Below are 26,508 nucleotides of genomic sequence, written 5' to 3'. Positions count from 1 at the left end.
CGTCTCTGACCCACTATTTCCAGTAGACACACATGTTCCAGCTCAATTACCCCCCTAACTGGTAGTCACTCTCCCAAACTGTTTTCTGTTCTTTCCTCACTAGAATGCAGAGATCTTGGCTGTCTTGTCACACTTGTGGTTGCCTAAGTGTCAACACTCTTGTATAACTCTCAAGTACCAGAAAATTAAAGGTAACATTCGGCTGGGGCTTAGAGCTTAGGAAAAAAACATTCGGCTGGGGCTTAGAGCTTAGAGCTTAGGAAAAACGTCTCTTGCATCCAGGAGGAAGCAAGAGAGCCATGCTTAGGATGGCCTTTCTTTGGTGCCTAAAAAGCTAAGGAAGGAGCAACTGGGGGGGTCAATCTGTCTTCTCCTGATAGTAGAATCCTCAGGTCTCACCATACTCGTCTTGCTTATTATGGATCATTTAAAAAGTTTATTTCTATGCCGGAGAGGTGTGGGGGATGGAACAGCAGTGCTAACAAGAAATTAAAAGGAAATTTTTAAAGAATAATAATGTTTAGAATAGGCTTAAAGCTAGAAGTTGAAGGATATGATGAGAACTATTTAAAATAGAGGAGGGCTTCCCTGGTGGCGCAGTGGTTGAGAGTCCACCTGCCGATGCAGGGGACGCGGGTTCGTGCCCTGGTCCGGGAAGATCCCACATGCTGCGGAGCAGCTGGGCCTGTGAGCCATGGCCGCTGAGCCTGCGCATACGGAGCCTGTGCTCCGCAACGGGAGAGGCCACAACAGTGAGAGGCCCATGTACCAAAAAAAAAAAAAAAAAAATTAAAATAGAGGAAAATAGAGGGACTTCCCTGGTGGCGCAGTGGTTAAGAATCTGGGACACGGGTTCAATCCCTGGTCTGGGAAGATCCCACATGCCACGGAGCAACTAAGCCCGTGTGCCACAACTACTGAGCCTGCGCTCTAGAGCCCGCGAGCTACAACTACTGAGCCCGCGTGCCACAACTACGGAAGCCCGTGCACCTAGAGCCTGTGCTCCTCAGCAAGAGAAACCAACGCAATGAGAAGCCCGCCCACCACTACGAAGAGTAGCTTCTCTCTGCAACTAGAGAAAGTCCGCTCGCAGCAACAAAGACCCAATGCAGCCAAAAATAAATGAAAATAAAATAAAAATTTTAAAAATAAAATAGAGGAAAATAGATAAATAAAATGAATAGCACATATGTGGAAGGTAACAAAACTAGAAATGGAGGAAAAACAAGGTGAAGTTTAAGGCTGAAAGGTAAAATCAGGATAGGTGGGAAACATAGATGAGGTACAAATGAGAACTTACTATACTGGCAGGGAAAGTATGTGGATAAAATAAATATTTCACTGAAGCAGCTCATGAGGAGAAGGTTTTGTAAGTGGGCAGTGTGTGCTTGGGAGGCTTGCCATCTCAGAGGTAGTTGCCAAATGGTAGGGGATCACAGAAGGGACCAGTCTCATTCCTCCAGAATGGATCTACTTTTTGGAACAAAACCTACAATTTCCTTTTATGGATGGTTTCTTCTGCCTGTTTTAGGTCTTTTCTTTCTTCCTAATGAAAGAAGCCAAGGTCAATAAGTGCTTACACAGTAGTTTCTTAGTTTCTTACTCTACATATTACAGTGTAGGGAGAACAGTCCTTATCTGGTCAGTTGCTAGGTTACATATACTGGGAGATATGAGACAAAAGAAATTAGGTGGTCAAATATTCCTCCAGTGCATAATGCTTTAAGATGATTATTTTCAATATTAGATTCATTATACTATATTCTTTACCATTGGTTTCTGTTTAACAGCAGTGGTTCTTTGAGGACCAAAGTTTTTTGAATAGCAGCTATGAGGGACATACTGTGTGAGGTGTTGTGGCCACATGGATGGATGGAGTCCACTGGTGAGCTGAGAGATCCATGTAGAGGAGAGTCCAAGAGAAGGGGACTGGTCACTGCCTCCCCAGGAGAAGCAGAAAGTACTTCCCAGAGGAGATGTTGAGTGGATTAAGTTAAAGAAGACAAGTGTTGAACAGGAGCTGCTTCTGAGCAGGAGGAAGGGTATTCAGAGCAGAGGGAGCATTGTGAGCAAAGGCTCAGAGATGTGGCATGGCTCAGGGCAGTCATGGACTGCCTAGTTACCCTGTGTGGCAGCAGTAGAGCAAAGGAGGCAAGAGGAAGGCAGCGGTGTAGATCACAGAGTGAATAATTGTGAAAAGAACAGGATAGGTAGCAATGAACAACCATCGTAATAAAAATCACCTGTTGTTTTTGGGCACCTTGACTTAGCAGAATGCAAATCTAAACTAAGGTTGCTTTAATTTCCCTAAGCTCAGTATAAGACCATTTCTTGAGGACTAAATTGCAGACAGAGTGTATTGGTGTAACCATGCAAGGGTTCCAGGTTAGAGACAGTGATGGGAAATGGTGTTGGCAGTAGAACTAGGCTGCCTGGCTTCACTCCTGGGTCTGGTACCTTCTGGGAATGTATTCTTAAGCAAGTTACTTCATGGCTCAGATTGCTCATCTTAAAGAGGGTGAAATAATACCTAACTCATAGGATGTTTATGAAGAGTAAGTTAGTTTAAAAGGACTTAAAATATAGTTAGTACGGGTAGTGCTTAAATGTGCTATTTCCAAGATAATTAATATCATTTATTTTGTTGTTAGAAACAAGTTCTGGGATCTTTCATACCATACTTTAGGAAAAAAATGTAACCAACAGGATTTGGAGTTCTCCTTTGAGAATGTTAAAATGCCATTTCTAGTCATAGCAGTAATGGAGAATGGGTTCAAATAAATAAAGCACAAGTATTTTGACATTAAAAAAAAACTCTGATAAAGGGAAACATCTGTAACTAAACCAATGGAAAAAATTTGAGGAAAGGCATACAAAAGCAAAGAAAAATGATGATTTGCAGATATCTCTGGAACAGGTTGGCTGAACAGTATAAAGTATTTGAATTTTGATCCAAGAGTTTATAGAACTGATAACAGTGCCCCTTCAGCTCTGGCATCAGGAACTAGAAATGCAGTGAAGAATGAGACATGGTCCTCAAGAAGGTTACAGTCTCCTAGGGAGTACAAACAATGAACAATTACAGTATGAAAATTGCTATGAAAGAAATAAATTGGGGCTCATGAGGACACTTAACTGAATTTTTTGGGTGAGAGATGTTAGGAGCCTCCAGGAAGGAGTGGCATCTAAGATGAAACTGAAGGATGAGTAGGTGGGAGGAATGGCAGGGTCTCTGGTCAAAGCTGAAGTAATATGATGCAAGGAGATCTAGAGTGCTAAAGTAAGTTGAGTAATTTAATGGGCACTACTAGTGGAATTGAATGTGGCTTAGAAGACTGTGAAAGAGTGAGCAGATATTAAGGCTCTGTTAGCCATGTCAAGGAGCCTTAGACATTATCATGAGGGAAGCAGGGAGCCGTTGAAACATATCTGACTTGGAAGGGCCTTGGTCCTAGTATCATATCAGTATTACTCTGGTGGCAGTGTGAAAATGAACTGAATGAAAGGTGGCAAGACCAGTAAGGAGACCTATTCAGAAACTCTTGTAGCAATCCAGATAAGAAATGATAGTGGCTTGAATTAGAAGTAAAGGTGGAAACAGGGAGAGGGAACAGGCATTTCAGTTGTGGAAACCATGTATCTTGTTTGCTGGCTTATGTTATTTGAGATAGTGTGACACATTCCAAGTGGAGCTGTGGGGAGGCAGTTGAACACATAGACTTGGCACCCCAGCTAAGATCTAGGATGGAGAGAGGGATTTGGGAGGCAGCTCTCATCAGTTGTAATGATGTCATGAGAGTATACATTCTGACCCGGGGGGATTTGCAGAATGAAAATAAGGAGAGCTCATAGAATAACCCATGAGGAACGTCACATTATGCAATCAGACAGAGAAGGAAGAGCAGCCAGAGGACAGGCTGAAAACCAGGCTGGTTTGCTACCTGGAAACCAACGAAAAGAGCTTTTTAGGCACAGGAGAGCAAAGAGAGAATGAACAATAGCTCCAGGTGTTATAGACAGGGTAATTAAAATTACTGAGGGAGAGAGTGCTAGGATGAATTTACTTAGAAGAAGGCTACTTAATTACTTCGAACATGATTTATGTGATTTTTTTATAGGCCTAGAAATGAGTGGAACATGAGAAATAAAATTGACAGGTATAAATGTTAGAGCCTCCATTTTGAGGAAGCAAAGAAAATTTGAAAATAGGTTGCGTAGAGTGAGAAAAGGGGAAGTTTCGTCAGGTTTCATTGAGGTTCCGGTTTGGGTCAGAGACCATGATTTTCTAAAGGTACCACCTGGGCAGGGGTGTGGGTGTGTGCTTGTGTCAGAGAGTTATTTTTATTTTTTGCAAGCAGATAGAGAGTGCTTGCATAATTTTTGTAAGTGTACAGAAGGTGAACAGTTTTCTTGATCCATATTAGGCACTATTTCACCTTCCTGAAACTCATCTGGAAAATTGGGGAATTTTCTGAATGCAGTCTATTATATGATATAATGACATCTGTTATTAAAGTATAGCATTGCAGCCCAATAACAATTACATTGTAAATTCTCTAGAAAAAAACTCAGTCCATATACTATTTTTCTGATGCTGGGAATGTTTAGTTTGAAAATCCTCATAGGAAAAAAGAATTCAATATTCTGAGCAAGAGAAGAAGATATTTGATTATAAAACAAGTATGATATTAGACCCAGTTATTACAGTATATAAAGCTTATAATCAACTGATGGCCAAAGCAAATGTTCTAAACTGCACATTGTTGAAGGCATGTCTTTCGCGATGCGTGTTATTGGGAAGAAATACTTCAAGTTAGTTGAATAGATTGAACCATCCAGTTGACATTTCTTTTTCCATACACAGCACTGTATGTGAGAGTCATATTAGGAATTCTCTCTTCTTTTATGCCTTCAAGATAGTTACTGAGGGCTTCCCTGTTGGCGCAGTGGTTAAGAATCCGCCTAATACTGCAGGGGACATGTGTTTGAGCCCTGGTCCAGGAAGATCCCACGTGCCGCGGAGCAACTAAGCCCCTGCGCCACAACTACTGAGCCTGAGCCTAGAGCCCGTGACCCACAGCTACTGAGCCCACGTGCCACAACTACTGAAGCCAGTGCACTTAGAGCCTGTGCTCTGTGACAAGAGAAGTCACCGCAGTGAGAAGCCTGCCCACTGCAACGAAGAGTAGCCCCTACTCGCCGCAACTAGAGAAAGCCTGCGCACAGCCCTGAACACCAAAAACAGCCAAAAATAAAAATAATAAATAAAGTAAATAAATTTATTTTAAAAAAAGATAGTTACTGAAATTGAATACATAAAACAAAGAACACTTGTATAATTTAATCACATGCATGCTGTTACTTGATTTTTTTCTTGGTGCTTCCAGGATATTCTAGAATGATACGTGTTTTTATCTAAAATGGAATTATATAGCATTTCTAGCCCATTATTTCCTATTGTAAAATGAGAATGTATGACTCAGGGTATTCAGTAAATTTAATGTTATTAATAAAATTCAACTCTTTACTAATCTTTTAAAAAAATGCTTTTAATAACTATGGCTCTTTGTTTTTTGCTTTTGCCTTGTTTTGGGCAGTTGATTGAGGAGCATTCATGTAACAAGATCAGCATAGTGGAAATGTTCAAAACATTTGCTAAATGCTGAAACAATTTCAGCACATGACGTAAATGAAATGTTGGACAGTGTATTGAGAAAGGAGTTTAGAATTTAGAATAAGATGTAAAATATTTCACTTGTTTAGACTTGTCTCTTGACCAGTCTCAATCTGAAGACCAAGATCCAGGGAGTAAGAAAGAAAAAGTTCCTCAGGGACCAGAATAGGTCTCTCTTCTTTCTCCTTAGGTTCTTTTTATTTTTTAAACACCTTTATTAGAGTATAATTTCTGCTTTATAACAAAGTGAATCAGCTGTACATATACATATATCCCCATATCTCCTCCCTCTTGTGTCTCCCTCCCACCCTCCCTATCCCACCCCTCTAGATGGTCACAAAGCACCAAGCTGATCTCCCTGTGCTATGCGGCTGCTTCCCACTAGCTATCTGTTTTACATTTGGTAGTGTATATATGTCCATGTAGCACTCTCACTTTGTCCCAGCTTACCCTTCCCCCTCCCCGTGTCCTCAAAGCCATTCTCTACATCTGCGTCTTTATTCCTGTCCTGTCCCTAGGTTCTTCAGAACCATTTTTTTTTCTTCACATTCCATATATATGTGTTAGCGTACGGTATTTGTTTTTCTCTTTCTGACTTACTTCACTCTGTATGACAGTCTCTAGGTCCATCCAGCTCACTACAAGTAACTCAATTTCGTTTCTTTTTATGGCTGAGTAAAATTCCATTGTATGTATGTGCCACATCTTCTTTATCCATTCATATGTTGATGGGCACTTAGGTTGCTTCCATGTCCTGGCTACTGTAAATAGAGCTGCAATGAACATGTGGTACATGACTCTTTTTGAATTATGGTTTGCTCAGGGTATATGCCTAGTAGTGGGATTGCTGGGTCGTATGGTAGTTCTAATTTTAGTTTTTTAAGGAAACTCCATACTGTTCTCCATAGTGGCTGTATCAATTTACATTCCCATCAACAGTGCAAGAGGATTCCCTTTTTCCCACACCCTCTCCAGCATTTATTGTTTGTAGATTTTTTGATGATGGCCATTCTGACTGGTGTGAGGTGATACCTCATTGTAGTTTTGGTTTGCATTTCTCTAATGATTAGTGACATTGAGCATCCTATCATGTGTTTGTTGGCGATCTGTATATCTTCGTTGGAGAAATGTCTATTTAGGTCTTCTGCCCATTTTTGGATTGGGTTGTTTGTTTTTTTGATATTGAGCTGCATGAGCTGCTTGTAAATTTTGGAGATTAAACCTTTGCCAGTTGCTTCGTTTGCAAATATTTTCTCCCATTCTTATGGTTGTCTTTTCATCTTGTTTATATTTTCCTTTGCTGTGGAAAAGCTTTTAAGTTTAATTAGGTCCCATTTGTCTATTTTTGTTTTTATTTCCATTACTGTAGGAGGTGGGTCAAAAAGGATCTTGCTGTGATTTATGTCATAGAGTGTTCTGCCTATGTTTTCCTTTAAGAGTTTTATAGTGTGTGGCCTTACATTTAGAACTTTAATCCATTTTGTGTTTATTTTTGTGTATGGTGTTAGGAAGTGATCTAATTTCATTCTTCTCCATGTAGCTGTCCAGTTTTCCCAGCACCACTTATTGAAGAGGGTGTCTTTTCTCCATTGAATAGCCTTGCCTCCTTTATCAAAGATAAGGTGACCATATGTGCATGGGTTTATCTCTGGGCTTTCTATCCTGTTCCATTGATCTATATTTCTGTTTTTGTGCTAGTACCATACTGTCTTGATTACTGTAGCTTTGTAGTATAGTCTGAAGTCCAGAAGCCAGATTCCTCCAGCTCCGTTTTTCTTTCTCAAGATTGCTTTGGCTATTTGGGGTCTTTTGTGTTTCCCTCCAAATTGTGTAATCTTTTGTTCTACTTCTGTGAAAAATGCCATTGGTAGTTTGATAGGGGTTGCATTGAATCTGTAGATTGCTTTGGGTAGTATAGTCATTTTCACAATGTTGATTCTTCCAATCCAAGAATATTGTATATCTCTTCATCTGTTTGTATCATCTTTAATTTCTTTCATCAGTGTCTTGTAGTTTTCTGCATACAGGTCTTTTGTCTCCTTAGGTAGGTTTATTCCTAGGTATTTTATTCTTTATGTTGCATTGGTAAATGGGAGTGTTTACTTAATTTCTCTTCCAGATTTTTCATCACTAATGTATAGAAATGCCAGAGATTTCTGTGCATTAATTTTGTATCCTGCTACTTTACCAAATTCATTGATTAGCTCTAGTAATTTTGTCGTGGCATCTTTAGGATTCTCTATGTATAGTGTTATTTGAGAACAGTGACAGCTTTACTTCTTCTTTCTGATTTGAATTCCTTATATTTCTTTTTCGTCTCTGATTGCTGTGGCTAAAACTTCCAAAACTATGTTGAATAATAGTGGTGAGAATGGGCAACCTTGTCTTGTTCCTGATCTTAGTGGAAATGGTTTCAGTTTTTCACCATTGAGAACGATGTTGGCTGTGGGTGTGTCCTATATGACCTTCATTATGTTGAGGTAAGTTCCCTCTATGCCTACTTTCTGCAGGGTTTTTATCATAAATGGGTGTTGAATTTTGTTGAAAGCTTTCTCTGCATCTATTGACATGATCATATGGTTTTTCTCCTTCAATTTGTTAATATGGTTTATCACATTGATTGATTGGCGTATATTGAAGAATCCTTGCATTCTTGGGATCAACCCCAGTTGATCATGGTGTAGGATCCTTTTAATGTGCTGTTGGATTCTGTTTGCTAGTATTTTGTTGAGGATATTTTCATCTATGTTCATCAGTGATATTGGCCTGTAGTTTTCTTTCTTTGTGACATGTTTTTCTGGTTTTGGTATCAGGGTGATGGTGGCTTGATAGAATGAGTTTGGGAGTGTTCCTCCCTCTGCTACATTTTAGAAGAGTTTTAGAAGGATAGATGTTAGCTCCTCTCTAAATGTTTGATAGAATTTGCCTGTGAAGCCATCTGGTCCTGGGCTTTTTTGTTTGTTTGTTTTTGTTTTTTCTTTTTGCAGTACATGGGCCTCTCACTGTTGTGGCCTCTCCAGTTGTGGAGCACAGGCTCCGGATGCGCAGGCTCAGAGGCCATGGCTCACGGGCCCAGCTGCTCTGTGGCATGTGGGATCTTCCTGGACTGGGTCACGAACCTGTGTCCCCTGCATCGGCAGGCGGACTCTCAACCACTGTGCCACCAGGGAAGCCCAGTTCCTGGGCTTTTGTTTATTGGAAGATTTTTATTCACCTTCTCAATTTCAGTGCTTGTGATTGGTCTGTTTATATTTTCTGTTTCTTCCTGGTTCAGTCTCGGAAGGTTGTGCTTATCTAAGAATTTGTCCATTTCTTCCAGGTTGTCCATTTTATTGGCATATAGTTGCTTGTAGTAATCTCTCATGATCCTTTGTATTTCTGCCATGTCAGTTGTTACTTCTCCTGTTTCATTTCTAATTATATTGATTTGAGACTTCTCCCTTTTTTTTTTTTTGGTGAGTCTCTCTAATGGTTTATCAATTTTGTTTATCTTCTCAGAGAACCAGCCTTTAGTTTTATTGATGTTTGCTATTGTTTCCTTCATTTCTTTTTCATTTATTTCTGATCTGATCTTTATGATTTCTTTCCTTCTGCTAACTTTGGGGGATTTTTGTTCTTCTTTCTCTAATTGCTTTATGTGTAAAGTTAGGTTGTTTATTTGAGATGTTTCTTGAGGTCGGATTGTATTGCTATAAACTTCCTTCTTAGCACTGCTTTTGCTGCATCCCATAGGTTTTGGGTCGTCGTGTTTTCATTGAGATTTTTTTCTAACTATTTTTTGATTTCCTCTTCGATTTCTTCAGTGATTGGTTAGTTAGTAGTATATTGTTTAGTCTCCATGTGTTTGTATTTTTTACAGATTTTTTTTCCTAAAATTGATATCTAGTCTCATAACGTTGTGGTCAGAAAATATACTTGATATGATTTCAATTTTCTTAAATTTACCAGGGCTTGATTTGTGACCCAAGATATGATCTATCCTGGAGAATGTTCCAGGAACACTTGAGAAGAAAGTGTATTTTGTTGTTTTTGGTTGGAATGTCCAAAAAATATCAATGAAACCCATCTTGTGTAATGTATCATTTAAAGCCTGTGTTTCATTATTCATTTTCATTTTGTATGATCTGTCCATTGGTGAAAGTGGGGTGTTAAAGTCCCCTACTATGATTGTGTTACTCTCGATTTCCCCATTTATGGCTATTAGCATTTGCCTTATATACTGAGGTGCTCTTATGTTGGGTGCATAAATATTTACAGTTGTTATATCTTCTTGGATTGATCCCTTGATCTTTATGTAGTGTTCTTCCTTGTGTTTTATAACATTCTATATTTTAAAGTCTATTTTGTATGACATGAGAATTGCTACTACAGCTTTCTTTGGATATCCATTTGCATGAAATATCTTTTTCCATCCCCTCACTTTCAGTCTGTATGTGTCCCTAGGTCTGAAGTGGGTCTCTTGTAGACAACATATATATGGGTCTTGTTTTTGTATCCATTCAGCCAGCCTTTGTTTTGGTTGGAGCATTTAATCCATTTACATTTAAGGTAATTATCCATATGTCTGTTCCTATTACCATTTTAATTGTTTTCGTTTGTTATTGTAGTTCTTTTCCTTCTCTTGTGTTTCCTGCCTAGAGAAGTTCCTTTAGCATTTGTTGTAAAGCTGGTTTATGGTGCTGAATTCTCATAGCTTTTGCTTGTCTGTAAAGGTTTTCATTTCTACATCGAACCTGAATGAGATCCTTGCTGGATAGAGTAATCTTGGTTGTAGGTTCTTCCCTTTCATCACTTTAGATGTGTCCTGCCACTCCCTTCTGGCTTACAGAGTTTCTGCTGGAAGATCAGCTGTTAACCTTATGGGGATTCCCTTGTATGTTATTTGTTATTTTTCCCTTGCTGCTTGTAATATTTTTTCTTTGTATGTAATTTTTAATAGTTTGATTAATACGTGTCTTGGCATGCTTCTCCTTGGATTTATCCTGTATGGGACTCTCTGTACTTCCTGGGCTTGATTGACCATTTCCTTTCCCATATTAGGGAAGTTTTTAACTATAATCTCTTCAAATATTTTCTCAGTCCCTTTCTTTCTCTCTTCTTCTTCTGGGACCCCTATAATTCGAATGTTGGTGCATTTAAAGTTGTCCCAGAGGTCTTTAAGACTGTCCTCAATTCTTTTCATTCTTTTTTCTTTATTCTCCTCTGTAGTAGTTATTTCCACTATTTTATCTTCCAGGTCAATTATCCGTTCTTCTGCCTCAGTTATTCTGCTATTGATTCATTCTAGAGAATTTTTAATTTCATTGTGTTTTTCATTATTGTCTGTTTGCTCTTTAGTTCTTCTAGGTCCTTGTTAAACGTTTCTTGGATTTTCTCCATTCTATTTCCAAGATTTTGGGTCATCTTTACTATCGTTACTCTGAATTCTTTTCCAGGTAGACTGCCTATTTCCTCTTCATTTGTTTGGTCTGGTGGGTTTTTACCTTGCTCCTTCATCTGCTGTGTTTCTCTGTTTTCTCATTTTGCTTAACTTACTGTGTTTGGGGTCTCCTTTTCACAGGCTGCAGGTTCGTAGTTCCCATTGTTTTTGGTGTCTGACCCCAGTGGGTGAGGTTGATTCAGTGGGTTGTGTACGCTTCCTCGTGGAGGGGACTAGTGCCTGTGTTCTGGTCGATGAGGCTGGATCTTGTCTTTCTGGTGGGTAGGACCACCTCCAGTGGTGTGATTTGGGGTGTCTGTCACCTTATTATGATTTTAGGCAGCCTCTGTGCTAAGGGTGGGGTTGTGTTGCTGTCTTGTTAGTTGGTTGGCATATGGTGTCCAGCACTGTAGCTTGCTGGTGATTGAGTGGAGCTGGGTCTTAGGGTTGAGTTGGACATCTCTGGGAGATCTTTCACTGTTTGATATTACTTTGCGCCAGAGGTCTCTGGTGGATCAGTGTCCTGAACTCGGCTCTCTCACCTCAGAGGCACAGGCCTGACACCCGCCTGGAGCACCAAGACCCTGTCAGCCACACAACTCAGAAGAAAAGGGAGAAAAAAAGAAATAAATAAGTAAAATAAAGTTATTAAAATAGAAAATAAAATTATTAAAAATTTAAAGAATTGTTAAAGTAATAAAAGAAAGAAAGAAAGAAGAGAGCAACCAAATTAAAAAACTAATCCACCAATGATAACAAGTTCTAGAAACTATACTAAAAAAAAAAAAAATGGACAAACACACCCCTAGGACAAATTGTAAAAGTAAAGCTACATAGACAAAATCACACAAAGAAGCATACACATACACACTCAGAAAAAGATAAAAATGAAGAAAAAATATATATCTATATATTTTTATAAAGGGAAGAGAGCAACCAAATGTATAAACAAATCTACCAATGATAATAAACTCTAAATACTAAACTAAGATAAACATAAAACCAGAAACAAATTAGATGCAGAAAGCAAACCCCAAGTCTACAGTTGCTCCCAAAGTCCACCGCCTTAATTTTGGTATGATTCATTGTCTATTCAGGTATTTCAGAGGTGCAGGGTACATCAAGCTGATTGTGGAGATTTAATCCGCTGTTCCTGAGGCTGCTGGGAGAAATTTCCCTTTCTCTTCTTTGTTCGCACAGCTCCTGGGGTTTAGCTTTGGATTTGGCCCCACCTCTGCATGTAGGTCGCCTGAGGGCGTCTGTTCTTTGCTCAGCCAGGACGGGGTTAAAGTAGCAGCTGATTCGGGGGCTCTGGCTCATTCAGGCTGGCGTAGGGGCAGGAAGGGGTATGGAACATGAGGTGAGCCTGCGGCAGCAGAGGCCAGCGTGACATTGCACCAGCCTGAGGCGCGCAGTGCGTTCTCCCGGGGAAGTTGTCCCTGGATCCTGGGACCCTGGCAGTGGCGGGCTGCACAGGCTCCCGGGAGGGGAGGTGTAGATAGTGACCTGTGCTTGCACACAGGCTTCTTGGTGGCGGCAGCAGCAGCCTTAGCGTCTCATGCCCGTCTCTGGGGTCCGCGCTGATAACCGTGGCTCGCACCCATCTCCTCCTTAGGTTCTTAACTTTATAAGAGAGGCCTCTGAATTCCTTTAGTCCTTTAGGACTTAATATGTCTCCATCACATTGTTTTACATAATTTTTCTAACAGATTTGTTAGGTTATCAAGTGCTCAGATAGTGAAAAGCAACAGGGGGCTTCCCTGGTGGCGCAGCTGTTGAGAGTCCGCCTGCCAATGCGGGGGACACGGGTTCGTGCCCCGGGCCAGGAGGATCCCACATGCCGTGGAGCAGCTGGGCCCGTGAGCCATGGCCGCTGAGCCTTTGTGTCCGGAGCCTGTGCTCCGCAACGGGAGAGGCCACAACAGTGAGAGGCCCACATACCGCAAAAAAAAAAAAAAAAAAAAAGCAAAAAAAATAAAGCAAGAGGGCTTGCTGAGGTAGAAATGACATTATTCTAGGGAGTAAAAACTCCTTCCCTCAACACCCCCCCAAAAAATCCCAGAAGTACAAAATTATACAAGCATAACAATATAATAGCTTCACTGTTGGGATATATTGGATAAACAACCCAAACAGCTACCTCAGGGAGCTTCTGAGATATGAGCAATCCATTGATCTGTGAAGGAAAGTTAAATTATATTTAAAGTAATGTCGAAGAGAGCAAGTTGTTTTTCCATGTAATGCTTTTCAGATAGTACATTTTGATATTTACATGGTGTCTATTCACCACTTTTAAAATGCTCAATTCACTAATAGGAAACAAATGAAACTGAGTATTATTTTTTGAAATACTTCGGTCCATAATTATTTTGATTTATGAATCTCACAAGGCATATTTTATATTCATCTCTTACCATAGCATGTCTTGAGTACCAACTGAGTACAGAGTGTAGTAGAGAAGGAAGGCATATGATCACTGCCCTCTAGGACCTTGCCTTCTGAGAGGAAACTGAGCCTGAAATGACAAGTGATCATATGCTTGTGTTTCAAACTATGGAAGAGTAATCTGAACAGAGTGCTGTATACTGTAGGAGACTTCTTAGAGGAGAGATGAGTTTTGAAATGAATTTAGAAAAAAGTGGGGAAGGATACATACCTAAAATGTATTTATATTTCAGAACTAAAAACATTGATGCTATCTCTTTAATTTACTCTTGAATAAAAATTCATCTTATTCCCTAACAAACCAAAAGTTAATAGGTTGTTATTTAATGTAAGTAAGGCACATACACCACCAGTTGGGTAAAAGCATGGGACGGTCATTTAAAATCTTGCTGAGAACTTTTCCATTTATTCTGTACTACCTACCTGATGCCAGGCCACAGTCCCTGGCTGGTGAATGAGATAAAATATTTTTATGCTCTTATTCTCTTATACCTAGATGCCTGTGGTGAGCCACCAAGGTATGAATCTATGCGGCTCCAGGGTGTCCCTAAACCCAGTTATAGGCCTGGGGACAGTATACAGTATGAATGTCGCCCAGGTTACCAGCCCAAGCGTCCTTCTCTTCCTACTACTGCTGTTTGTCAGCATGATAGTATGTGGTCACTTCTCCAGGAGGCCTGTACAAGTAAGTAAACAAAACTTTTTTTTTTAATTCAAAAAACTTTTTTATTGCTCTAGAGATTTTTCACACATTTTAGAGTTCATATTTTATGACTGAAATGGTTTTCTCATGTGAATATAGGTTTTAGACAGCAGTGCATTCAGACTTTGAAAAATCTCCAGGGAACCTTTTTTTCCACAATTGGTTGCCTGGGTAAATGTGAATCTTCTTTGACGTTATAATAGTTAAAGAAAGTAAATAACAAAAGATAATAATATTCCCATGAATTCAAGTGAGCAATGTAGAATATTGAATTTGATTCAAATCTGTTTTGAAACTGGTATAAAACAACAAATTTGAAATTTTCCTTTTAGGAAAACAGTGTCCTAACCTAGGGGATCCCCCAAATGGCCAAGTACACTACCCAAATGGAAGTATTCTGTTTGGCTCAGAGGCTCATTATGTTTGTAATGTTGGGTAAGTAGGATGCTCCTTAGAGGAAATAATGTTATATGTTACTAAATCCATTTTCATTTTGCCTCTCTTCTTAAACATTCCCACAAAGTTGATTTACTTTTGCTTTCTGTGTGACAAGTTGTACTGTAGCCAAATAACTCTTGGGCTTTTTATGGAGACTGAAAAGATGTGTAACTAGTAGAAAGAAATTTAAATTGAAGGAAAGTAAAATTGTGTAATACTTAGTATGTGTATTAATAAACCTCTCATAAGCATTAAAAATGTGTTAATCATGGTGACTTTATTCTTGACAACACAATGCACCCTATTTAAAATGGTCAGTTCTCAAGGTGAAATAGGTTTATGGAACTGAGGGGTAGAGTTGCCAACTGAAGATGTTCTTATATCAAAGTAATCTGTAAGATGTCACAAGACCAAAAGTGACCTGGTAAGCTTAGACAATAATGTTGATCAAGATCTCTTAATTGGAAAACCTTATTTTTAAAACTACTACAAAGGAGTGAAGCATCTCAAAAAGTGGTACTGAGGATTTAATAATAGCCTTTGTTTTACAGGGCTCTTTTAATAGCATATGTTAGGGATACTGAACATTTATAAAAAATGTGAATTTAAAAGGTAAATGTAATATGCTATGGAAACACAACTGGTTTTTAAATATTGTCTATGTATCCTGGTAATTTACTGAGTTTACTTATTAGTTTTTACAGTGTGTGTGTGTGTGTGTGTGTGTGTTTGTGTGTAATCTTCAGGGTTTTTTATGTAGAAGATCATATCCTCTGCAAACCGTGATAATTTTACTTCTTTCTTTCCAAGTTAGAACTATATTTCTTTTTCTTGCTTAATTGCTCTGACTAGAAGTTCTAGTACCACGTCGAATAAAAGTGGTAAAAGCAGTTGTTCATGCCTGTTCTGATCTTAGAGGAAAACTTCTAGATTTTAACCACTGAGCATGATGTTTGCTGTTGGATTTTCATGTATGGAGTTTATTATCTTAAGGAAGTTTCCTTCTGTTTCTAGTTTGTTAAGTATTTTTCTTATGAAAAATATTGAATTTTATCAAATGCTTTTTCTGCCTCAATTGAGGTGACCATGTGGTTTTTTTTCCTTTCATTCTTTTTTTTTTTTTTAAACATCTTTATTGGGGTATAATTGCTTTACAATGGTGTGTTAGTTTCTGCTTTATAACAAAGTGAATCAGCTATACATATACATATGTTCCCATGTGTCTTCCCTCTTGCGTCTCCCTCCCTCCCACTCTCCCCATCCCACCCCTCCAGGCTGTCACAAAGCCCCGAGCTAATATCCCTGTGCCTTGCGGCTGCTTCCCCCTAGCTATCTACCTTACTACGTTTGTTAGTGTGTATATGTCCATGACTCTCTCTCGCCCTGTCAAAACTCACCCTTCCCCCTCCCCATATCCTCAAGTCCATTCTCCAGTAGGTCTGCGTCTTTATTCCTGTCTTACCCCTAGGTTCTTCATGACATTTTTTCCCCTTAAATTCCATATATATGTGTTAGCATACAGTATTTGTCTTTTTCTTTCTGACTTACTTCACTCTGTATGACAGACTCTAGGTTTATCCATCTCATTACAAATAGCTCAATTTCATTTCTTTTTAAGGCTGAGTAATATTCCATTGTGTATATGTGCCACATCTTCTTTATCCATTCATCCGATGATGGGCGCTTAGGTTGTTTCCATCTCCGGGCTATTGTAAATAGAGCTGCAATGAACATTTTGGTACATGACTCTTTTTGAATTTTGGTTTTCTCAGGGTATATGCCCAGTAGTGGGATTACTGGGTCATATGGTAATTCTATTTGTAGTTTTTTAAGGAACCTCCATACTGTTCTCCACAGTGGCTGAACCAATTCACATTCCCACCAGCAGTGCAAGAGTGTCCCCTTTTCTCCACACCCTCTCCAGCATTTATTGTTTCTAGATTTTTTGATGATGGCCATTCTGACTGCTGTGAGATGATATCTCATTGTAGTTTTGATTTGCATTTCTCTAATGATTAATGATGTTGAGCATTCTTTCATGTGTTTGTTGGCATTCTGTATATCTTCTTTGGAGAAATGTCTGTTTAGGTCTTCTGCCCATTTTTGGATGGGGTTGTTTGTTTTTTTGTTATTGAGCTGCATGAGCTGCTTGTAAATTTTGGAGATTAATCCTTTGTCAGTTGCTTCATTTGCAAATGTTTTCTCCCATTCTGAGGGTTGTCTTTTGGTCTTGATTATAGTTTCCTTTGCTGTGCAAAAGCTTTGAAGTTTCATTAAGTCCCATTTGTTTATTTTTGTTTTTATTTCCATTACTCTAGGAGGTGGGTCAGAAAGGATCTTGCTGTGATTTATGTCATAGAGTGTTCTTCCTATGTTTTCCTCTAAGAGTTTGATAGTTTCTGGCCTTTCATTTAGGTCTTTAATCCATTTTGAGCTTATTTTTGTGTATGGTGTTAGGGAGTGATCTAATCTCATACTTTTACATGTACCTGTCCAGTTTTCCCAGCACCATTTATTGAAGAGGCTGTCCTTTCTCCACTGTACATTCCTGCCTCCTTTATCAAAGATAAGGTGTCCATATGTGCATGGGTTTATCTCTGGGCTTTCTATCCTGTTGCACTGAACGATCTTTCTGTTTTTGTGCCAGTACCATACTGTCTTGATTACTGTTGCTTTGTAGTATAGTCTAAAGTCAGGGAGCCTGATTCCTCCAGCTCCCTTTTTCGTTCTCAGGATTGCTTTGGCTATTCGGGGTCTTTTGTGTTTCCATACAAATGGCGAAATTTTTTGTTCTAGTTCTGTGAAAAATGCCAGTGGTAGTTTGATAGGGATTGCATTGAATCTGTAGATTGCTTTGGGTAGTAGAGTCATTTTCACAATATTGATTCTTCCCATCCAAGAACATGGTATTTCTCTCCATCTATTTGTATCATCTTTAATTTCTTTCATCAGTGTCTTATAATTTTCTGCATACAGGTCTTTCGTCTCCTTAGGTAGGTTTATTCCTAGATATTTTATTCTTTTTGTTGCAATGGTAAATGGGAGTGTTTTCTTGATTTCACTTTCAGATTTTTTTATCATTAGTGTATAGGAATGCCAGAGATTTCTGTGCATTAATTTTGTATCCTGCTACTTTACCAAATTCATTGATTACCTCTAGTAGTTTTCTGGTAGCATCTTTAGGATTCTCTATGTATAGTATCATGTCATCTGCAAACAGTGACATCTTTACTTCTTCTTTTCCGATTTGGATTCCTTTTATTTCCTTTTCTTCTCTGATTGCTGTGGCTAAAACTTCCAAAACTATGTTGAATAAGAGTGGTGAGAGTGGGCAACCTTGTCTTGTTCCTGATCTTAGTGGAAATGCTTTCAGTTTTTCACCATTGAGGATGATGTTTGCTGTGGGCTTGTCATATATGGCCTTTATTATGTTGAGGAAAGTTCCCCCTATGCCTACTTTCTGGAGGGTTTTTATCATAAATGGGTGTTGAATTTTGTCGAAAGCTTTCTCTGCATCTATTGAGATGATCATATGGTTTTTCTCCTTCAGTTTGTTAATATGGTTTATCACATTGATAGATTTGCATATATTGAAGAATCCTTGCATTCCTGGAATAAACCCCACTTGATCATGGTGTATGATCCTTTTAATGTGCTGTTGGATTCTGTTTGCTAGTATTTTGTTGAGGATTTTTGCATCTATGTTCATCAGTGATATTGGCCTGTAGTTTTCTTTCTTTGTGACATCCTTGTCTGGTTTTGGTATCAAGGTGATGGTGGCCTCGTAGAAGGAATTTGGGAGTGTTCCTCCCTCTGCTATATTTTGGAAGAGTTCGAGAAGGATAGGTGTTAGCTCTTCTCTAAACGTTTGATAGAATTCACCTGTGAAGCCATCTGGTCCTGGGCTTTTGTTTGTTGGAAGAGTTTTAATCACAGTTTCAATTTCAGTGCTTGTGATTGGTCTGTTCATATTTTCCATTTCTTCCTGATTCAGTCTTGGCAGGTTGTGCATCTCTAAGAATTTTTCCATTTCTTCCAGATTGTCCATTTTATTGGCATAGAGTTGCTTGTAGTAATCTCTCATGATTTTTTTTATTTCTGCAGTGTCAGTTGTTACTTCTCCTTTTTCATTTCTAATTCTATCGATTTGAGTCTTCTCCTTTTTTTTCTTGATGAGTCTGGCTAGTGGTTTATCTATTTTGTTTATCTTCTCAAAGAACCAGCTTTTAGTTTTATTGATCTTTGCTATTGTTTCCTTCATTTCTTTTTCATTTATTTCTCATCTGATTTTTATGATTTCTTTCCTTCTGCTAGCTTTGGGGTTTTTTTGTCTTCTTTCTCTAATTGCTTGAGGTGCAAGGTTAGGTTGTTTATTCGAGATGTTTCCTGCTTCTTAAGGTGGGCTTGTATTGCTATAAACTTCCCCCTTAGAACTGCTTTTGCTGCATCCCACAGGTTTTGGGTCGTTGTGTCTCCATTGTCATTTGTTTCTAGGTATTTTTTTATTTCCTCTTTGATTTCTTCAGTGATCACTTCATTATTAAGTAGTGTATTGTTTAGCCTCCATATGTTTGTATTTTTTACAGATCTTTTCCTGTAATTGATATCTAGTCTCATGGCGTTGTGGTCAGAAAAGATACTTGATACAATTTCAGTTTTCTTAAATTTACCAAGGCTTGATTTGTGACCCAAGATATGATCTATCCTGGAGAATGTTCCATGAGCACTTGAGTAAAATGTGTATTCTGTTGTTTTTGGATGGATTGTCCTATAAATATCAATTAAGTCCATCTTGTTTAATGTATCATTTAAAGCTTGTGTTTCCTTATTTATTTTCATTTTGGATGATCTGTCCATGGGTGAAAGTGGGGTGTTAAAGTCCCCTACTATGACTGTGTTACTGTCGATCTCCCCTTTTATGGCTGTTAGTATTTGCCTTATGTATTGAGGTGCTCCTATGTTGGGTGCATAAATATTTACAATTGTTATATCTTCTTCTTGGATCGATCCCTTGATCATTATGTAGTGTCCTTCTTTATCCCTTTTAATAGTCCTTATTTTAAAGTCTATTTTGTCTGATATGAGAATTGCTACTCCAGCTTTCTTTTGGTTTCCATTTGCATGGAATATCTTTTTCCATCCCCTTACTTTCAGTCTGTATGTGTCTCTAGGTCTGAGGTGGGTCTCTTGTAGACAGCATATATAAGGGTCTTGTTTTTGTATCCATTCAGCCAATCTGTGTCTTTTGGTGGGAGCATTTAGTCCATTTACATTTAAGGTAATTATCGATATGTATGTTCCTATTCCCATTTTCTATATTGTTTTGGGTTCGTTATTATAGGTCGTTTCCTTCTCTTGCGTTTCTTGTCTAGAGAAGTTCCTTTAGCATTTGTTGTAAAGCTGGTTTGGTGGTGCTGAACTCTCTCAGCTTTTGCTTGTCTGTAAAGGTTTTAATTTCTCCATCAAATCTGAATGAGATCCTTGCTGGGTAGAGTAGTCTTGGTTGCAGGCTTTTCTCCTTCATCATTTTCAGTATGTCCTGCCACTCCCTTCTGGCTTGTAGGGTTTCTGCTGAGAGATCAGCTGTTAACCTTATGGGGATTCCCTTGTGTGTTATTTGTTGTTTTTCCCTTGCTGCTTTTAATATGCTTTCTTTGTATTTAATTTTTGATAGTTTGATTAATATATGTCTTGGCGTATTTCTCCTTGTATTTATCCTGTATGGGACTCTCTGTGCTTCCTGGACTTGATTAACTATTTCCTTTCCCATATTAGGGAAGTTTTCAACTATAATCTCTTCAAATATTTTCTCAGTCCCTTTCTTTTTTTCTTCTTCTTCTGGAACCCCTATAATTCGAATGTTGGTGCATTTAATGTTGTCCCAGAGGTCTCTGAGACTGTCCTCAGTTCTTTTCATTCTTTTTTCTTTATTCTGCTCTGCAGTAGTTATTTCCACTACGTTATCTTCCAGGTCACTTATCCGTTCTTCTGCCTCAGTTATTCTGCTATTGATCCTATCTAGAGTACTTTTTATTTCATTTATTGCGTTGTTCATCGTTGCTTGTTTCATCTTTATGTCTTCTAGGTCCTTGTTAACTGTTTCTTGCATTTTGTCCATTCTACTTCCAAGATTTCGGATCATCCTTACTATCATTATTCTGAATTCTTTTTCAGGTAGATTGCCTATTTCCTCTTCATTTGTTAGGTCTGGTGGGTTTTTATCTTGCTCCTTCATCTGCTGTGTGTTTTTCTGTCTTCTCATTTTGCTTATCTTATTGTGTTTGGGGTCTCCTTTTTGCAGGCTGCACGTTCGTAGTTCCCGTTGTTTTTGATGTCTGTCTCCAGTGGCTAAGGTTGTTTCAGTGGGTTGTTTAGGCTTCCTGGTGGAGGGGACTAGTGCCTGTGTTGTGCTGGATGAGGCTGGATCTTGTCTCTCTAGTGGGCAGGTTCACGTCTGGTGGTGTGTTTTGGGGTGTCTGTGGCCTTATTATGATTTTAGGCAGCCTCTCTGCTAATGGGTGGGGTTGTGTTCCTGTTTTGCTAGTTGTTTGGCATAGGTTGTCCAGCACTGTGGCTTGCTGGTCGTTGAGTGAAGCTGGGTGCTGGTGTTAAGATGGAGGTCTCTGGGAGATTTCCACCGTTTAATATTATGTGGAGCTGGGAGGTCTCTTGTTGACCAGTGTCCTGAAGTTGGCTTTCCTACCTCAGAGGCAGAGCCCTGACTCCTGGGCTGGAGCACCAAGAGCCTTTCATCCACACGGCTCAGAATAAAAGGGAGAAAAAGTAGAGAGAATTAGTAGAAGTATGAGTAAAGAAAGAAGGAAAGGAGGAAAGGAAGGAAGGAAGAAAGAAGCAAAGAAGGAAAGAAAGGAGGGAGGGAGGGAGGAAGGAAGGAAGGAGGGAAAGAAGGAGAAAATGTAGAGAGAATTAGTAGAAGTATGAGGAAAGAAAGAAGGAAAGGAGGAAAGGAAAGAAGGAAGAAAGAAGCAAAGAAGGAAAGAAAGGAGGGAGGGAGGGAGGGAGGAAGGAAGGAAGGAAGGAGGGAAAGAAGGAGAAAAGACAAAGAAAGAAGATACAGTAAAAATAAAATAAAGTATAATATAGTTATTGAACTAAAAAATATTTAGAAAAAAAAAAAGGGGGGGACGGATAGAACCCTAGGACAAATGTTGGAAGCAAAGCTATACAGAGAAAATCTTACACAGAAGCATACACATACACGTTCACAAAAAGAGGCAAAGGGGGAAAAATCATAAATCCTGCTCCCAGAGACCACCTCCTCAACCTGGGGTGATTCGCTGTCTAAAGGAGGGAAGGAAGGAAGGAAAGAAAGAAAGAAAGAACGAAGGTAAAGTACATTAAAGTTATTACAATTAAAATTAATTAAGAAAAAAAATTTTTTTTAAAAAAACCATGGACGGATAGAGCCCTAGGACAAATGGTGGAAGCAAGAGTATACAGACAAGATCTCACACAGAAGCATACACGCACACATTCACAAAAAGAGGAAAAGGGAAAAAAAATCACAGATCTCGCTCCTAAATTCCACCTCTTCAATTTGGGATCACTCCCTGTCTATTCAGGTATTCCACAGATGCAGGGCACATCAAGTTGATTGTGGAGCTTCAATCCGCCGCCTCCGCGGCTGCCGGGAGAGACCTCCCCCTCTCCTCCCTGCTCTCACAGCTCACAGGAGCTCAGCTTTGTACCCGGCCCTGCCCCTGCGCGCAGGTCGCTGGAGGGCGTCTGTTTTTTGCTCAGACAGGACGGGGTTAAAGGAGCCGCTGATTCGGGGGCTCCGGCTCACTCAGGCCGGGGGTTGGGGGATGGGGGAAGGAGGGGCACTGCGTGCGGTGCGGGCCTGCGGCGGCAGAGGCGCCATGACGCTGCGGCAGAGGCCGGCGTGACGTTGCACCAGCCTGAGACCCACCGTGCGTACTCCCGGGGAAGTCGTCCCTGGATCCCGGGAACCTGGCAGTGGCGGCCTGCACAGGCTCCACGGAAGAGGGGCGCGGAGAGTGACCTGTGCTCGCACACAGCCCCCCTGGTGGCGGCCGCAGCAGCCCTAGCGTCTCCCGCCAGTCTCTGGGGTCCGCGGTTCTAGCCACGGCTCGCGCCCGTCTCTGGAGTTCGCGCTTCCAGCCGCGGCTCGCGCCCGTCTCTGGAGTTCCTTTAAGCAGCGCTCTTAAACCCCTCTCCTCGCGCACCAGGAAACAAAGAGGGAAGAAAAAGTCTCTTGCCTCTTCGGCAGGTGCAGGCTTTTCCCCGAACTCCCTCCCGGCTAGTCGTGGCGCACCAACCCCTTCAGGCTATGTTCAAGCCGCCAACCCCAGTCCTCTCCCTGCGCTCCGTCCAAAACCGAACTCGAGGCCCCGCCCGCCCCGGCGGGTGAGCAGACAAGCCTCGGGTTGGTGAGTGCCGGTCTGCATCGATCGTCTGTGCAGGAATCTCCCCGCTTTGCCCTCCGCACCCGTCGCTGTGCACTACTCCGCGGTCCCGAAGCTCCCCCCTCCGCCTCCCGCAGTCTCCGCCCGCGGAGGGGCTTCCTAGTGTGTGGAAACTTTTCCTCCTGCACAGCTCCCTCCCACTGGTGCAGGTGCCGTCCTTATTCTTTTGTCTCTGTTTTTTCTTTTTTTCTTTTGCCCTACCCAGGTACGTGGGGAGTTTCTTGCCTTTTGGGAGCTCTGAGGTCTTCTGCCAGCCTTCAGTAGGTGTTCTGTAGGAGTTGTTCCACGTGTAGATGTATTTCTGGTGTATCCGTGAGGAGGAAGGCGATCTCCACGTCTTACTCTTCCGCCATCTTCCCTATATATCTCTCCTTTCATTCTTTTGATGTTGCATATTACATTGATTGATTTTTATGTGTTGAGCCATCTCTTGCATTCTAGGAATAATTCCCACTTGGTCATGATGTTTAATCCTTTTAAAATGCTGCTAAATTGTTTGCTAGTGTTGTGTTGAGGTTGTTTGCATCAGTGTTCTTAAGGGATAGTGGTCTCTAGCTTTCTTTTCTTGTAGTACCTTTATTGAATTTTGCTATCACCGTAATGCTTGTCTCAGAATGGGTTTGGAAGACTTCCCTCCTTTTCAGTTTTTTGGAAAAGTTTGAGAAGGATTGGTATTACTTCTTTAAATGTTTGGTAGAAATCACCAATGAAACCATCAGATCCAGGATTTTTCTTAATTGGGAGAATTTTGATTACTGATTCAATCTCCTTACTAGTTACAGATCTATTCAGATTATCTGTTTTTGTAATTAACTCTTGGTAGGTTTTGTGTTTCTAGGAATTTGTCCATTATATCTAGTTTATCCATTTGTGACATAAAATTGTTCATAGTACTCTCATAATAGTTTTTTTCTGTCAAATCTATAGTGATGTTCCTGCTTTCATTTCTGATTTTAGTAATTTGAGTCTAATCTCTTTGTTTTAGTCAATCTAAGGGTTTGTCACTTTTGTCGCATTTTTTGAAGAACCAACTTTTAGTTTCATTGATATTCTCTCTTGTTTCGCTCTTTTTGTTGTTGTTGTTTATGTCTGTTCTAATCTTTATTATTTGCTTCCTTCTGCTAACTTTGGGTTTATCTTTTTCTGGTTACTTAAATTGTACACTTAGTTTGTTTTTTCAGAGCTATCATTCCTTAACGTAAACATTTATAGCTATAAATTTCCCCCTTAGCACTGCTCTTGCCGAATCCCATAAGTTTTAGTATGTTACGTTTTCATTTCCATTCATGTCAAAGTATGTTCTAATTGCTCTGATTTCTTCTTTGAGCCATTGGTTGTTCAAAAGCATATTGTTTAATTTTCACAATTTTATGAATTTTCCAGTTTTCCTTTTGATGTTGATTTTTAAATTCATCCTATTGTGGTCAGAGAATATACTTTTTATGATATCTGTCTTTTAAAATCTATTATTAATATTAATTTGTGGCATAAACCAATTATATTATTAATTATTTATTAAATAATTAATTATGTTTTGAATAACATTAATTTGTCACCTAACATATGGTCTATCCTGGAAAAAGTCCCACATGCTCTTGAAAAGACTGTGTATTATGTTGTTGTTGGGTAGAATGCTTTGTATATATCTGTGAGATCAGGTTGTTTTACTGTGCTGTTGAAGTCCTCTGTTTCCTTATTTATCTTCTGTCTAGTTGTTCTATCCATTATTGTGAGCGAGGTATTGCAGTCTCCAACTATTATGTAGAAATGCTTATTATGTAGAAATGCATATTTCTCCTTTCAATTCTGTCATTTTTTGCTTCATATATTTTGATAGTCTGTCATTAGGTACATAAATGTTTATAATTGTTATATCTTCAGTACTGAATCCTTATTAATATAAAATTTGCTTCTTTGTTTCTTGTAACCTTCTTCATTTAAAGTCTATTTTGTCAGATTTTAGTATAGCTACTCTACTGTCTTTTGGTTACTATTTGTGAGAAATATCTTTTTCCAGCCTTTCATTTTCACCGCATTTGTGTCTTTGAATGTCAAGTGAGTCTCTTGTAGACAACATATAGTTGGATCATGTGTTTTTATCCATTCTGCCAATCTCTGTCTTTTGATTGGAGAGTTTATTCCGTCTACACTTAATATAATTATTGACGAGGAGGGATTTATTTCTATCATTGTGCTACTTGTTTTCTATATGCTTTATAGCTTTTTTCTAGTCCCTCATTTCCTGCATTACTGTTTTCTTTTGTGTGTAGTTGATTTTTGTAGTGAAATGTTTAAATTCCTTTCTCGTTTCCTTTTGTGTATATTCTATAGTTATATTGTTTGTGGTTACCATGGGAATTATTTTACATTGAACATTGTACATGGGAATTCCCTGGCGGTCCAGTGGTTAGGACTCTGCACTTCTACTGTAGGGGGCACGAGTTCAATCCCTGGTTGGGGAACTAAGATCCCACAAGCCTCACAGGGCGGCCAAAAAAACCAAACCAAAACAAAACAAACAATGACAGAATTGAAGGGAGAAATATGCATTTCTACATAATAAGCATTTCGACATAATAGTTGGAGACTGCGATACCTCGCTCACAATAATGGATAGAACAACTAGACAGAAGATAAATAAGGAAACAGAGGACTTTTTTTCTTTTAGCACTTTGTATCAATCCACCATCTTCTGGTCTCTGAGTTTCTAATGACAAATCTTAATTAGTATCCCTTGTATGTGATGATTCACTTCTCTCATGCAGCTTTCAGCATTCTTTGTCTTTTGAAAGTCTGATTATCATGTATCTTAGTAAGATGAATACAAAGAGACCTGCACTCAGAATTTTAAGCTTTTGGAGAATTTTAAGCTTTTGGCATATTTGTTTCTTTTATCAAATTTGGGAAGTTTTCAGCCATTATTTCTTCAAGTATTCTCTCTGTCCCTTTTGCTCTATCTTCTCCTTCTGAGAGTCCCACAGTGTATTTGTTGGTGTCCCACAGATCCCTTAGGCTTTGCTCACTTTTCTTCAATCTTTTTTCTTTCTGTTTCTTAGAGTCAATAATTTCCACTACCCTATCTCAATTTCACTAATTCTTTTTTCTTCTCAAATATGCCTTTAATTCTTCCAGTGACTTTTTCATTTCCATTAATGTACTTTTCAACTCCAGAATTTACTTTTGGATTCTTTTTAGGTTTTCTAGCTCCTATTGATATTTCCATTTTGTTCATATATTGTTCTCTTGACTTTCTACATTTCTTCCTTTAGTTCTTTGTGCATCTTTATCCCAGTTATTTCTTTCAAATTTTACTGAGGCTCCAGGGCAGGGCTTAGGCAGGGGGCAACCCTGTGGGCAAAAGGAGAGCCAGTGGAGAGGATGT

The 26,508-nt window shown here is 39.4% G+C and overlaps 1 protein-coding gene across 8 annotated transcripts in view; it reads left to right on the top strand.

The window, feature by feature from the left end:
- The window catches only part of LOC116760669 (membrane cofactor protein-like), a 62,352-nt gene that overhangs the window by 2,150 nt on the left and 33,694 nt on the right, over window positions 1–26,508 (top strand). For all 8 annotated transcript variants that reach the window (XM_032645901.1, XM_032645939.1, XM_032645891.1 and 5 more), the window contains exons 2-3: window positions 14,035–14,223; window positions 14,574–14,676. In XM_032645901.1, coding sequence (XP_032501792.1) covers window positions 14,035–14,223; window positions 14,574–14,676 — 292 coding nt within the window. The remainder of the gene's footprint in view (window positions 1–14,034; window positions 14,224–14,573; window positions 14,677–26,508) is intronic.

This window comes from Phocoena sinus, chromosome 1 (assembly GCF_008692025.1).
Source record: "Phocoena sinus isolate mPhoSin1 chromosome 1, mPhoSin1.pri, whole genome shotgun sequence".
In the NCBI taxonomy this organism is placed as follows: Eukaryota; Metazoa; Chordata; class Mammalia; order Artiodactyla; family Phocoenidae; genus Phocoena; species Phocoena sinus.
Note: the sequence above shows the minus strand (reverse complement) of the source record. Positions and strands in the feature narration are given on the sequence as shown.